Raw genomic sequence first — 13,401 nt, 5'->3', positions numbered from 1 at the left:
CAACAACAACAAATGATTGTTTCAGCACAGAAATACCTGAAGAAATCTGATTTTTTTATGTTATCAAACATATCACTTTCAGCAGAAAAATAGAAAAGGAGAAATAGAGAAAAAGGGGAACTTAAAAGTACCATAAAACAATGAGCAATTAGTTTAACTTCAACATTAAATAAGGAGAAAAAGGCTCAAAAATCCCCTGACCACATAATAGAGTTTCTAAACATGTACAAACAATATCCACTAGGGCAGCGAGGGTGGATGTTTCTAAGAAAAAAAAAAGAACAAACCGGAAGGTCTCTCTATTCTCTTTGCAGATGGCCTGTGATTTAGAACTGGTTTCCCACTTGGTTGCTACGAAAGGGGGAAAAATAGAATAAACATGGATAAGAGAGAGTATATAGAATAAACAAAGAACCTGTCAAAGTAGTAGGCATATCAGTATCTCCCATGCCTTTACTTTAAAAAATAACAGTACATGGTATCAATGGAAGTGAGCTGAAAAATTCACCACCAACCATCTGTAATGAGCTAATAATACCATATTCTCATATGAGAGTTATAAATGCTAACTTCACCCTACACTACTTGCAAGAGCTTAAGATCATACCTCAATGGGAGTAAGCATCTTCTTTTCACTGATCTTGTCGTATTTCTGTTTTTTCGTACCTGCTTTTAATCCCTGCCAAGGAAGACTAGTAAAGAAAATAAAATAAGTAAATAATATGGTGAAACAGAGCAATGAAAAAAATGACCACCATCACAGGCTAGCTTTGATTAGTTTACAAGAGCTCTATCCAGTCCAAAGCCAAATGACGGACGCATTTATCCAATCCATCATGTCTTTATAATAAAATATTTACCATAAAATGAAGGGAGTTTGAATACTCTTTCACACATATCCACAACAACCCCTTGCTGCACACGGAAGATTCTAGACCTTGACAACATTGCTTTTCCTTTGCCAATATATAGCCCATTTCTTTCAGAATGATAAGGATCTGCTTTTACCAATAGAGCAAAATTCGTCAACCAAACATTAAATTATCTTCATACAAAAAAAAAAACACAGGATAATTGAATTTCTACCTATGTGTGACTGCTAATATAAAGCACACGAGATGATGTTTCGATTGTCATTACATTACTTAAGCATGCTAATATAAATGACTGCAAAGTGGTAGTAATAGTAATAATAATTGTTATTATGTTATTATAATTAAAAAGAGAGAGAGATAGAGAATAAAGGTAGTAACTTTGAAATTAATGCATTCAAGAATGGATGTAAATGGCAAACTAATCATATCAAGTTTGAAGAGGTCCATGCCATATTCAGTGTCACCAAAGCCATATCTTTAACATCACATTTCAACTACTCATTTCTCAAGAAAAAAACAGCTAGTAGTTCTAACAATCATAATATAAATTCAGAAACTTGAGAAGTAAAACTCCTTATACAAATATTTCAATCAGATGTTTCCATAGAAATCCTTATTTTACTTAATAATGTTGATAAACTGATGGAAAGGAAACTAACCTGAGCACCTCGAACAACTACCTCCTTCGGAGGCTTGCCATCTACATAACCATAATCAATTACATGTGGTCCTGACCCCTTGACAAACAGAACATAGTCTAACCTTGGAAACTCACACTTCGAGCACAATAAAAGTTAAAGAAACCAATATATATCTTAAATAAAAAATAACCACAATCATCAAATTCAACAAAAATCAGCAAGCATGAGCATATATATTAAACCAACAACAAAAAGATTTCTTGAAACTTCTTAATCCCCCTTGCCATAAAAAGATTAAAGAAAACATATTTTTTAAACACAATATTAAACATCATGCTAATTGATACACTAAGCCCAACAACTCAAATTAGTTAGTATTATGAGTATTAGACCAACAACAATACAACGAGGACCGCCAAAATACTCACTATTTCAATGCACAAAGCTAATAGAACGAACATCAAGACAAGTCAGCCTATAATCAATAAAACTTACTGGAATAACCAATACACCAAAAGGACGACCAAATAATTGAAAATATGATGTGTAGATGATTACTGTATCAAAAATAAAATCAGATTTAATACATGAAAAATAATTTATTTTAAAAGAGAAATTAAATATGATTTGGGATAATAAATAATACATGGAATCAATTAACATAGTCCAAGAAGCAAGCTGTCATCTAGCTCATTCACAAGGCAAAGCTTAGAAATTCATTTATATGGAAAATCATGACTATCAAAGTTGTTGTGAAGTGTATTAAAGAACCAAGCAATGTTGAATAATTTGTTTTTCTTGTAAAGATTTAGTCCTCTCTTATATATAGAAAGACAAAGCTATGGCTAAAAATTGGTTCATTAATAATATTAAACTCAAGAAGCCTTATTCAATACAGTTGATATTTTATAACACAATACAAAGCTGGTATATGCATATAACAAAATATTTAGAGCAACATAACTAACAGAATCCTATTTGAGCTTGCAAAAATATCTCATCATCAAGTTATGCTTTGATGGAAAGAGTTTTTGGTAAAAGTACACGTACAAGTATCTCATCATCAAGATATGAGATCATGAATAATCTCTGGAAAGTTCCACCTGCGTGCATAAGATGAAATGCTTAGGATATTTTCACATTTTATAGTAATAACCTAGTGAGTCAGCAGGGAAAAGTAAACGAAAGCATGATTCAATTCTCATTGAAAATTGATACTTAAAAATCTCTCTTAAAATATAATCATATGGCACCTCATATTTCTAATTACCACATTTTTAATGTTTTTTTTCCTCATTGGTGGTAGGTACTGTAAGGAAACTTAGTGACTGAATGAATAGAATCAATTCTCATTAATGAAGTAATGATACAAAAGAGAATATATACAGAATAGACCAAAACTAATAAAGTAACTAATCTGCAAAATATCAATAATTAGTTACAATGAACAACTAACTAACCAAAACAGTTAGTAGCTATAAAAATCGGCCTAACAGGTACCACATTTTAATGATCTTTTGCATCTTTCTAGGGAATATTATAATGATCAAGTGTAATCAAAGGTGAGTATAAAAAGTATCCTCAGCAGTCAACACTTAATGATCCTTTGGCAAATTTCAAAATTTCAGTTACTAATAGTTATCTTAGCTACTCTAATAGCTCAGGTCATTTGTGTTATAAAGAACTATGTAAAAGCAACTGAAGATAAAACTCCAGGGAACTGCAAATGTCAAGACGTTTGGGTGTTATAAAAGAGCTATATAAAGGAAATCTGGAAGATAATAAAACCCCAGGAAACTGCAAATGTCAAGTGCAGGATACTAACTCGCCAAAGGCTGATTACTTTTTTCTTATGCAAGCAAGAATGGTAATGCAAAAGTTAATAGGCTGAAAGGACAGGGTTCTGTCCCATACAACAGTTGTTTCCAAGACAAAGAACAAGCAATATCTAACCAAACACTTTTTGACAACATATTAAAACAGTGATTATAGGTAGGTACTAACTCAAATTTTTAAGGTTTAAAAATGGTCAATAAAGCATAAATTTTTCTTACTCAAAGGAACTCTCAGACCACCAGTGAAAGCATCCCTAACAGGTACAGGAAGTCGCTGTATTGTGTTTGCTGCCTGACCAAGTGCACCTTTAAGCTGTTCTGGCACCGTTTCTTCAATAACCTTTGGTGTCTCAAAAACCCCTCCTGCGTATTCCTCTCTCATTCGAAGTGGTCCTTCAACAGTCAATTTTGTTGACAGAGTAAACTTTGTTTCTATCTGCACTCAAACAAACATAATAAATGCCCTTTAAAAAGAAAGATATTTGCAGCTATGTGCTGATGAAGTTATCAAAGCATACAAATCAAATCAGCATAAAGCCTCAAAACCCCCAGAATCCTTAAACTGAATAAATAAATAATCCCAAATTCAAAGCTCAAATACTAGGTCTTATCAACTACAATACACAAATTCTTAAAACTTGAGACTCACAGCAAGAAGAAGGGATTCTTTAGTGGATAGCCTCTCCATTTCATTTGGCGTAAGCAGTTGGAGCTCCTCCCTGTACAGCCTGATGGACCATTGCTCTGCAAGTCAATCTCCGTCGGAGTCGGCGGCGGAGCTTCTTCGGTCGGTGACGGGAAACATGGGGAGGGAAGTTGTGGTAGATGAGACGGAGGAAGACGACGAACAACAGGAACAGATTGTAGAGACAACAGATAGCTGGTACAAGACCGTGGTAGACCCACGAGTTGAGCCACGCCGTAGACCCACCGCCGCAAGCACCGTCGCACCCACGAGCGAGCCATGCCGTAGACCCATGAGTCGAGCCTCCCTGTCACACGACCCAAGCCGCAGGCCCCCATCACCTTGTTACACACCTACAACAACACAGAGAGAAAGAAAGAAAGATTGAATGAGCGAGAGAGAGTTACTGAGTGTGAGAGAGAAACAAAGGAGGCGTGAAGAGTTATTAGGGATTCAACCTTAGAGATTGCTCTTGTCTTTCATTTTTTTTTTTGAGATGACTCTTGTCTTTCATTTGGTGCCTGTGTATTTCATTTATCGCCTGTTTTCATTTCATTTAAGTAAAATGTTCGTGTCTTTTTCTATTAGCCGACAATAGCACTTTTTAAAATATGTGATATTTTAATGTAATATATGGGCATAATTATTGTAGTGTGCTGCGCATATGGTAAACCGATTACCAACATTTAGATAATATGTGTAACCATTGTTGAATAGTAAGAAACTTATGCGTGTTACATTTTTTTTTTTCAATTTTATTTTATTCATAAAATTATAATTTTAGAAAAAAGAAAAAGAAAAAACAGTAGGAATAGCTCACAATATTTTTATAAGAAAAAAGCTTATAAGTTGTTTTTATTCTTTTTGGCCAATGTTACAAAATCAACAATTACATTCATTTTAGCAAAAAATAAAAATAAAAAAGAGTTTATACATTTTTGTTATTGTATTTTGTCTTATTATCTGTTTGAACCACATGTTTTGACAAATTACTTTTTAGACCCTTAGTTTTATAAAATAGTTCAAATAGACCCATAAACCTGGTTTTGGTCAAATTTTTTTAAACTAAAATTAAATAATTCACCAAACTAACAATTTAAAATAAAATACAATCATTCTATTTAATAACTGTGTAGTCATATTCAAATTTTTTCTTCATCAGAATTGAGTTAAGAGGTGGGTTTATTTGAATAATTTCATAAAACATAGGGTCTAAAAAATAATTTGTCAAAATACAGGATCCAAATAGGTAATAAGACAAAATACAGTGTCCAAAAAGAAAAACAATTGAATTATTTAAAAAAAATTGAATTATCTAAAAACATTAATTAAATTAAAATGTAAGATTTTTATGTTATTTTTTTGGGCTTCCACGCCCTTCATATAATTTTTTTTTATAATTATATATATTGCAGTTATTTAGAACATTCTGCAAATTTATATGAAATTCTGAATAATTTACAATATCGAAAACCATATTCAAATAATAATTTATACACTCGTATAAAACAACAGAGTGTAACAAGATTTTGACCATTGTTTTTGACATGGTAAATTATTCAGAATTTTCTGAAAATTTATGAAATATTCTATAAAAAATATAATATATATGATCATAAAAAAATTGTATCGAAAATCTTCTTGGTATTGAAAACAAAATGGCCACACCACCTCTCTTTGAGGGTGTACCTTAAAGTTGACGTTTATTTATTTAAGAATGTGTCTCGCCATATTATTTTTAAGGGTGTTGCTATTTAATATTTTAAGGTGTTTAATACTACATAGGTGTCACTTTATGATTTAGTTAGCGATAAACCATAATATTTATTAAATTCAAATGAATAAAAATGTTAAAAAATTTCACTAATAACATTATACCACCTATTTATTGCAGCGTTGGACACAATACCCTCAGCAATTTCCTATTTTTAGTTAAAAAGAAAAAGAAGAACCTACTTTTCTTCGTTTGGACTCCCCCTCCCTCCCTCTTTTAAACCTCATTAAATCATCGCTTAATAACTTTCTCTTTTTCTCTTTCTTATTTTTTTTGTTTCACTTTCTCTCTCTAAAGCGAGAGAGAGAGAGAGAGAGTATTGAAGCACTATTTCCATCAAGGGCTTTCATAAAAAGGCGATAAAAGGAAAGAAAAACTCAAATCCTTCTCTCTGTTTTTCTCTCTCTTTCTATTCGAAACCCTAAGAACACAGTTGAGAGAGAGCAAGAAGAAGACGAAGATGGGCCAGAAGTCCCTGATCTACGCATTTGTGTCGAGGGGGACTGTTATTCTCTCCGAGTATACGGAATTCAGTGGCAATTTCAACTCCATAGCTTTCCAATGCCTCCAGAAGCTTCCTGCTGCGAACAATAAGTTCACTTACAACTGCGATGGCCACACCTTCAATTACCTCGTTGACAATGGCTACAGTCTGTTCTCGTTTTCCCTTCTCTTTCATTGCCTATTTTTTCTTCTTGTTTGGTTCCTTAGAAAATTCTTGGTAGAATGGAAAGATCGTACCCATACTTCTTTCGATGCGCCTAGTTGTTAGTACCGTTATTGGAATATATGTGTTTGAATCGGGTGATTCTGTATTGTTAAGATTCGTTTTATTGATTATCTTACTGTTGGGTCTTGCGATCTGGTCTGGCTTACTGTTTTCTCTCGCCTTTGATGCGAGGAAATGGCAGGTCTATGGGGGATGTAGATATTTTTGGGCTGTTGAGTTTTGAAATGTTTATTACTTTGTCTGATTCATTATGGGATACCGTGGAAATGAGATCGGAACCTTTAAAGAACTTTCTTTTTTGTTATTTAAAAAGATTTGTCATTTGAATTTTTTTTTAAAAAATCAATTGCAGAAATGATGATAATGACCAACCAATATGTACATAATGATTTTAGGAGCATAATTCTCCTAAGATGGAAATGAGAAGTGTATTGGTAGGAATATTATCTATCAAAGTGATTAGGCATTTTGTGCCTTCTCAACTACAAGTAAGATGTAATAGGTACAAGTAGAGATAGGATGTCATGCAAAGATGAGTTCATTTCAGCTACAATTAATAATTCTTGCATTTCTGCGCTCTAGTTGATGGCGCTAACACAGTGATTACTGATGAGTGTTTTGAAACCTATTGATAGTCAAGATTGGGCCTCTGATTTACTAATTAATGAATGTTCTTGAATTTGTAATATTGGCTAAATTATCACCATGGGTGTTGAAGTTATTTAGATGGCATGGACATTACTTGATGGAAGTGAAATGTGGTGTAGTTTAGTTTCTCTTTGGGTTATCAAGAGCTAACCTCGTAACAATATAGTATATATGTTTTGATCTTCTTAAATGTCGGTATTAGAATGGATGGTAATAATCCTACATTTTATAGACGCACATACATAGAAAAGGAAATTGAATGTTGAAGATAGAAAATGTATCGAGACGATAACGACCTAATCAGTGTTGCTTTTCAAAGTAGGCGGATTATAGCAGAAAATGATCAATTTAAGCAGAGTAAATTTGTTGGTATTCTACAACATATGTTCTTCATTGTACATGATATGTTTTACAATTTTCTGTTGGTTAGTTAAGATTCACAGTGTTAACAATCTTATTATTATAGTTCTTGTCGTTTTATTTCTTCACAAATCCATACCTATTTCTAGCAAGATTCATTTTGACCTTATATCATTTCTCTAGTTGAAATATATCTTTAATTGGTAATAACATTATAATTGAAAATATATTGTCCTAAATTATGTGCACTTGGATATATTCAAGAATGGATTATAAACTTCTATATTAGTGAGCATCTAAATTGTTGAAAGGACCTGGAAATTTTTGAAAATTGACTTAATAGTGATTGTTCTTAGTTTAAGTACACAATTAATTTGAATGGAATTTTTATATTACTTAAATAATGTTAATGTTCTAATCAAAGCTTGTTCATCTTGCAGCTTATTGTGTGGTTGCTGATGAATCTGTTGGAAGACAAGTACCTCTTGCTTTTCTTGAACGGATCAAGGATGATTTTGTGTCAAAATATGGTGGTGGCAAGGCAGCCACAGCACCTGCAAGCAGCCTTAACAAGGAATTTGGGTATTATATCCTTGTTTATATTATTTAAAAACCTAATTTTTTCATTAAAGTAAATGACATACTTGAGCTATTCATTGTAGACCAAAGTTGAAAGAACACATGCAGTACTGCGTGGATCATCCCGATGAGATAAACAAGCTTGCAAAGGTCAAGGCCCAGGTTTCGGAAGTTAAAGGTGTTATGATGGAGAATATTGAGAAGGTAGGCATGCAATTGTCCTTTAGATTAAATGGGTAGATGCTCCATGATATATATTCAATCCAGTTGCCTACTTTAACGCATTTGTGTTTACTTGATCGTTAAAAGGGTGTTTCCTTTAATTATGAGAATTTCAAACTTGACTTGAAAGTTTCAAAACATTATGCTAAATATTGAATAGTCCAAGAGCAAGGCATATTTGCATGAAATATGCTAGACTACCTGAAATATTATTAGTTTCTCTATATAGCGGATTCTTGTAAGATTTTAGCAGTACAACAATTTTTGAAAACATGATGGTTGATTTTTTCTACCATTGTGGTTTGTGCAGCCTACTTAACATACACTTATTTAAAAGTATACTACTTTATAAGATGTTAAAACTTAGTTAATCGGTATATTATTATGGGATAATCGACAAAATGACTTTTTTTTTTTTAGTCATTTTGCACTCGGGCCTAGTTTTGATAAAATTTTGCAAAATAGTCTTTGTCTAAAAATTCGACTGGCTGTTTAAATTTTTTGACCGTCTATCTGAATTTTTTGACCAGTCTGGAGTGTCATAGGTCATTTTTTGCGAAGAATTATCAAAATTAGTTCAGAGTACGAAATGACTTAAAAAAAAAATAGGGCATTTTGCCTAGGGATCCTACTACTACTACTACTAGATTGTTTTAAGTGAAAGTTTATTGAATGATCCCTAATCACAGTGAAAGTTTATTGCTGAAAGAAAAGTTCGTAAGAATGAAACTACTTGGTAGTTTTGTGGGCTATATTGTGTATTGGCTGTGTACATATGGGCATAGGAAATATAAAACAAAAGAAACATCAAAAGTTGTTTTTGACGAAGTGTGCTTTTGAGTTTTGAGGATTAGAGTAAAAGGAAAAAGGGCTAGTCCTGATAGCAAAGGTGATCCCATAGTCTTGATCTCCCTGGCCAACTAGTGAGGTAGTGTTTATAAATCAACTGAAGTTGGCAGGGCTTGAATGATCCACTAAAGCTTTAATGCTGGAGTGTAATTAAGTAATATGAATCAGATTTTATTATGGTTCAAAGCATATTCTTTTTTTAATCCTCAGTTTGATTACTTCTTGAAGCAGAACTGATAGAATTCTCAATAAATTTAGTCAATAGCATTCCTCCAATTTGTTTATAACAATTCTTCTATGCTTTTAAGACTTTGATTTATTTATATATATACTTCCCACCGGCTAAGAAATTGTTTATTTCTATGTCATGAAGAGGCCATTTTTATAGGAGTACCAAAGTGTTGTGTTTTTGCTAAAGGTGTGCTTCTTTGTTTCCGTAAAGGTTTATCGTCATAGTCCTGACACCTCTTCTTTTATATTTCGAATTGATGCAGGTGCTGGATAGAGGAGAAAAGATAGAACTTCTTGTTGATAAGACTGAGAACCTTCATCAACAGGTCTTAACTTGTATATTTTGTATTAATGTATGCTTTACTTTGTCTGAAATCTTTTATTTTTGGAAAATGAAGTTGGACATAAAGGTTTACAATTATCTAAATTTTGTGTAATTGCCTTTTTCCAACCTCTCTATCTCCATCACAACTGACTTGGAAGGTGTATACCGGCTTTTCTCATTGCTACTTTATTTGATTGCAAAGTTGTATGTTCATTTGCTAGAGTAGTTTCATGAAGAAGCTCCTGTTTGCACTTAAAAATATTATAGTTCATTCATTATCGTTTAGACAGAATTTTATGTTATTAGAATTTGCCAAGGTCTGCTGGGACCAATATTTGATGTGTGTGATTTTATTTTCTCTTGTTTTATTTTTATTGTTATTATTATGTGTGTGTTTATGCAAGAATTAGAACGTGTTTCTTAATGAAATAATAATTTGGTTACAGGCACAAGATTTCCGGACTGCAGGGACTAAAATCCGACGGAGAATGTGGTTGCAGAACATGAAAATCAAACTGATTGTTTTGGGAATTCTGATTGCTTTGATCCTCATCATAGTCCTCTCTGTATGCCATGGTTTCAACTGTGGAAAGTGAGCATCTTTCTTCTTCAGAAGGCTTTTGATATCTCGTGCTTCTTTACTCTTCCAATTATTGTATAAGAGACAAAAAGTATACATTCTCTTTGTATGTAGTTAAAAAGAATATATATCCAGGTATTTGGCTGACACTTGAAACAGTGTGAATCTATATATAAGTTGTCATTAGAATGCTTTCCAAGAGAAGGTTAAAATGTATGAAAATTGTCAGATTGCCTTGCCATAGTGCTCAATTTGTTTGTTCCTTTTTACGTATATGAAAAATGAACGTGTTGGGCCTCTTAGGGTGAATTTTTTCTGAAACTTTTGCCATTGATCAGCTTGTGTCTTGTATAATTTCGAGTTTATGTTTTTCATATTTGTCCTTAACTTAGTAGATTATGGAACCGAGTCTTTAAACGCATTATACAAAGTTTTCTATTTCCTCCGTTGTAATGACGTTTAAACACTCCTTGATTATGATTAAAGTTTTATCGATGGTTTTGATTTATCGATAGTTGTCTCAGTTACCAGATTACTTACATGGAGTCTTTTTGGGCTTGTATGGACCTTATAAAAGATATTTTTTAGTATATATTTATAATTGTTCTAAATTTCAAAAATTTAAGTTACATTATGTTTTAATTTTTCTTGAGAAAAAAATCTTAATTTATTGATTTAATACAAACATGAAAAATAAAATCTTTTGATTTTTTTTATCTCAAAATCCAAGGTCCAAATAACCTTTGGGTTTGTGATTTTACTTTTAAAGTTTTGTTTGGACTTTGAATTTTTAGTAAATTTTTTTTTTGAATTTTAGTAAAATTTTTAGAAGCTAAAAAAAAGAGAAAATATTTTCCACAAATTTGATTAGACTTTTTTTTAATATTTTCTTTTTTTGTAGTTATTTATAATGGTTGTAAATTTTAAAAAATTACAATACATTTAAATTAAAAGTTTTCTAGAAAAATAATTTTAAATTAATTAAATCCAAATATTGAAAAATAGAATCATTTGGATTTCTTTTTGGGTCAATGTAAAAATATAGGATTTGAAATTTGAGTTGGGCGATAGCTTGAAATCTAAATGGGTTTGTTGGATTAGCTATAATAACAGTTCATTAGTCGAGTTAGTTAAGCTGTAACATAGTTTTTATACATTTGAATTATCATATACAGTGTCATAAATTTTTTGAAATTAAAGTTTACCAAACAAACCGGAGTACGAGTTAATTTTCAGATTTGAAACAATTTACACCTATCTCCACTATTACGAGGAGGAGCTTCATATAGCTTTCACAATATATTGTTATGAGCAGCTATAATGGTAGGGACCAATTCACAGCGCCACTTGTTTACTATTAAAAACACCATACAGTTACTTAAACTAAATAAAACATTTATGGTATATTTCAAACATCGACAATCATGCTTCAAAACGGTAGCCTCGCACACGATTCTTTCTCCCTATGCCGTCCCTGGTTCTAGCCGCGGCAGAATCAGCTATTGTATTCCTCCTCACCAATTTTTGGACTAGTCCAGTCTTTTAAGTAAGACTCCCACCCAAATAATATTCTATCAGTTTAGATGACAATAATTATAGAATGTAACAACTAAGATTGGTCAAAATTATGAAGAAGAAAAAAGAGCGGTCACAAAGCCCAGAAACTCATTACCATTATATGCATATATTCATATTGTTGTTTTTTTTCTTTAGACCGAATTTCGAAGACTATCTAATATCATCATCATTGAGTTGATTTCCTACAATACTAGTATAATCTTTATTGAAACTACTTGTATTTGTATTAGTATCCCAACACACCCTTTTCCCTCCTTTCAAAACCTCATGTTTCTTCCTGTTGTCTTCAATCTTAAACCTCACTCTTTCTCTTTTCATTCCCAATTTCAACTCCGATTTCGTCACTCCCAAATCCCCATTTTCGATCAAAACCCCATCCATTCCGCTCCCATCCGTACAATTCTCCCACAGTTCCTCCCCATTCCTCTGATGACTGCTCGAAACGGCGTCGCATTTGGCCAAATCGGGAAGCTGCGGCAGCCAATTCGGAACATGCGGAGCTCGGAGTGGATTCGGAGACTGATTCGGATTAGTATTCGGGTTCTCTTTCCTATTGGTATCGAAGAATCGCAGACGCGGTATGGGCTTTGCGAACGGGGTTTCAACGTTGGAATCGACGAAGTGTGAAAGCTCGGCAAGAAGGGCCGAGATCAAGAGGCAGCAATCGGTTCGGTAGACATTGGAGGCGCCTGAGAAGCCACGGAGGGATTCCAGGTCATGGAGGGCGTTGGTGATGTCGAAAATGTTGGATTGGGAGCGGTTTGAGGCGGCGGCGAAGGAGGCGGAGGACTTGGCTATGGCTTCGATGTACTTGGTGGCGACGTGAGTTAGGGTATCAAGGGCGGAGAGCCGAGTGGATTTGAAGCCCGCTGCGTTGCATATCTGCGCCACTGCAATTTTGGCGATGGCGAATGAGAAGTCAGGTGGTGTTGATTCTGATTCAATCGCTGGTGTTTGAGATTCTTTTGAGGGTTTGGATTTGGGTTTTGGTTTTGGTTTCATGGTGGGATTGGGATTGGAGTTTGGGTTTTCCCTTCTTCTACTTAAACCCTAGACAAGTAAACATATCAAGTTACTCTTAAATGGGGGTTTATGTTTTGTATTTTTTTATATATATTTGTGAATTTTTAAATTGTTAATAATTTTTTTTCTTTTTATTTTTGTTTCAAGGGATTTGTCATTTGTTTCTGCATCATATTCTATGATTTAAAAAAGTCATTGCAGAGGTGTTTGGGTAAAAATAAAAAATCATATTTTTTAATTAAGGGATATTTGTGGCAAAACAACATAAGGTTTGTAAGTAACATATACTGGAAAAAAAAAAAGCAGCGAGGAAAGTAGCAAAAGTTAGTAAAACATTAATCACATTAGTCTTCGTTTGTTAAGTTCCATTAGATGATGACTAAACCAACACATGTCATTTCATGATCGATCCAATAATAAATATTTTTTAAAATTAATTTATAAATAAAATATTAATTAATAAAAA

At 32.9% G+C, this 13,401-nt stretch overlaps 3 protein-coding genes and 1 long non-coding RNA gene across 4 annotated transcripts; 1 reads left to right on the top strand and 3 right to left on the bottom strand.

Moving 5' to 3' along the window:
* Positions 1–269: 269 nt before the first annotated feature.
* LOC133800945 (uncharacterized) lies at positions 270–1,020 on the bottom strand. Its single transcript, XR_009876663.1, has 3 exons — positions 861–1,020; positions 608–692; positions 270–351 (listed from the first exon to the last, which is right to left on the bottom strand). It is a non-coding gene; the product is annotated as an uncharacterized LOC133800945 (long non-coding RNA).
* A 277-nt stretch (positions 1,021–1,297) lies between these two features.
* Positions 1,298–4,039, bottom strand: LOC133799714 (probable plastid-lipid-associated protein 9, chloroplastic). The gene is made up of 5 exons (XM_062237717.1): positions 4,001–4,039; positions 3,571–3,787; positions 2,567–2,619; positions 1,535–1,651; positions 1,298–1,369 (listed from the first exon to the last, which is right to left on the bottom strand). The coding sequence occupies exons 1-5, from the start codon at positions 4,037–4,039 to the stop codon at positions 1,298–1,300; spliced, it is 498 nt and encodes a 165-aa protein (XP_062093701.1).
* A 2,033-nt stretch (positions 4,040–6,072) lies between these two features.
* On the top strand, positions 6,073–10,643 carry LOC133802114 (vesicle-associated membrane protein 721-like). Its single transcript, XM_062240362.1, has 5 exons — positions 6,073–6,460; positions 7,989–8,130; positions 8,211–8,331; positions 9,693–9,755; positions 10,201–10,643. Exons 1-5 carry the CDS (start codon positions 6,271–6,273, stop codon positions 10,348–10,350), a joined length of 666 nt encoding a protein of 221 aa, XP_062096346.1. The 5' UTR covers positions 6,073–6,270; the 3' UTR covers positions 10,351–10,643.
* An 821-nt stretch (positions 10,644–11,464) lies between these two features.
* Positions 11,465–13,183, bottom strand: LOC133801418 (transcription initiation factor TFIID subunit 8). Its single transcript, XM_062239623.1, has one exon. The coding sequence runs from the start codon at positions 12,912–12,914 to the stop codon at positions 12,063–12,065; it is 852 nt and encodes a 283-aa protein (XP_062095607.1). The 5' UTR covers positions 12,915–13,183; the 3' UTR covers positions 11,465–12,062.
* Between the last annotated feature and the right edge of the window lie 218 nt (positions 13,184–13,401).

Source organism: Humulus lupulus, chromosome 9, assembly GCF_963169125.1.
Source record: "Humulus lupulus chromosome 9, drHumLupu1.1, whole genome shotgun sequence".
NCBI lineage: Eukaryota > Viridiplantae > Streptophyta > Magnoliopsida > Rosales > Cannabaceae > Humulus > Humulus lupulus.
Note: the sequence above shows the minus strand (reverse complement) of the source record. Positions and strands in the feature narration are given on the sequence as shown.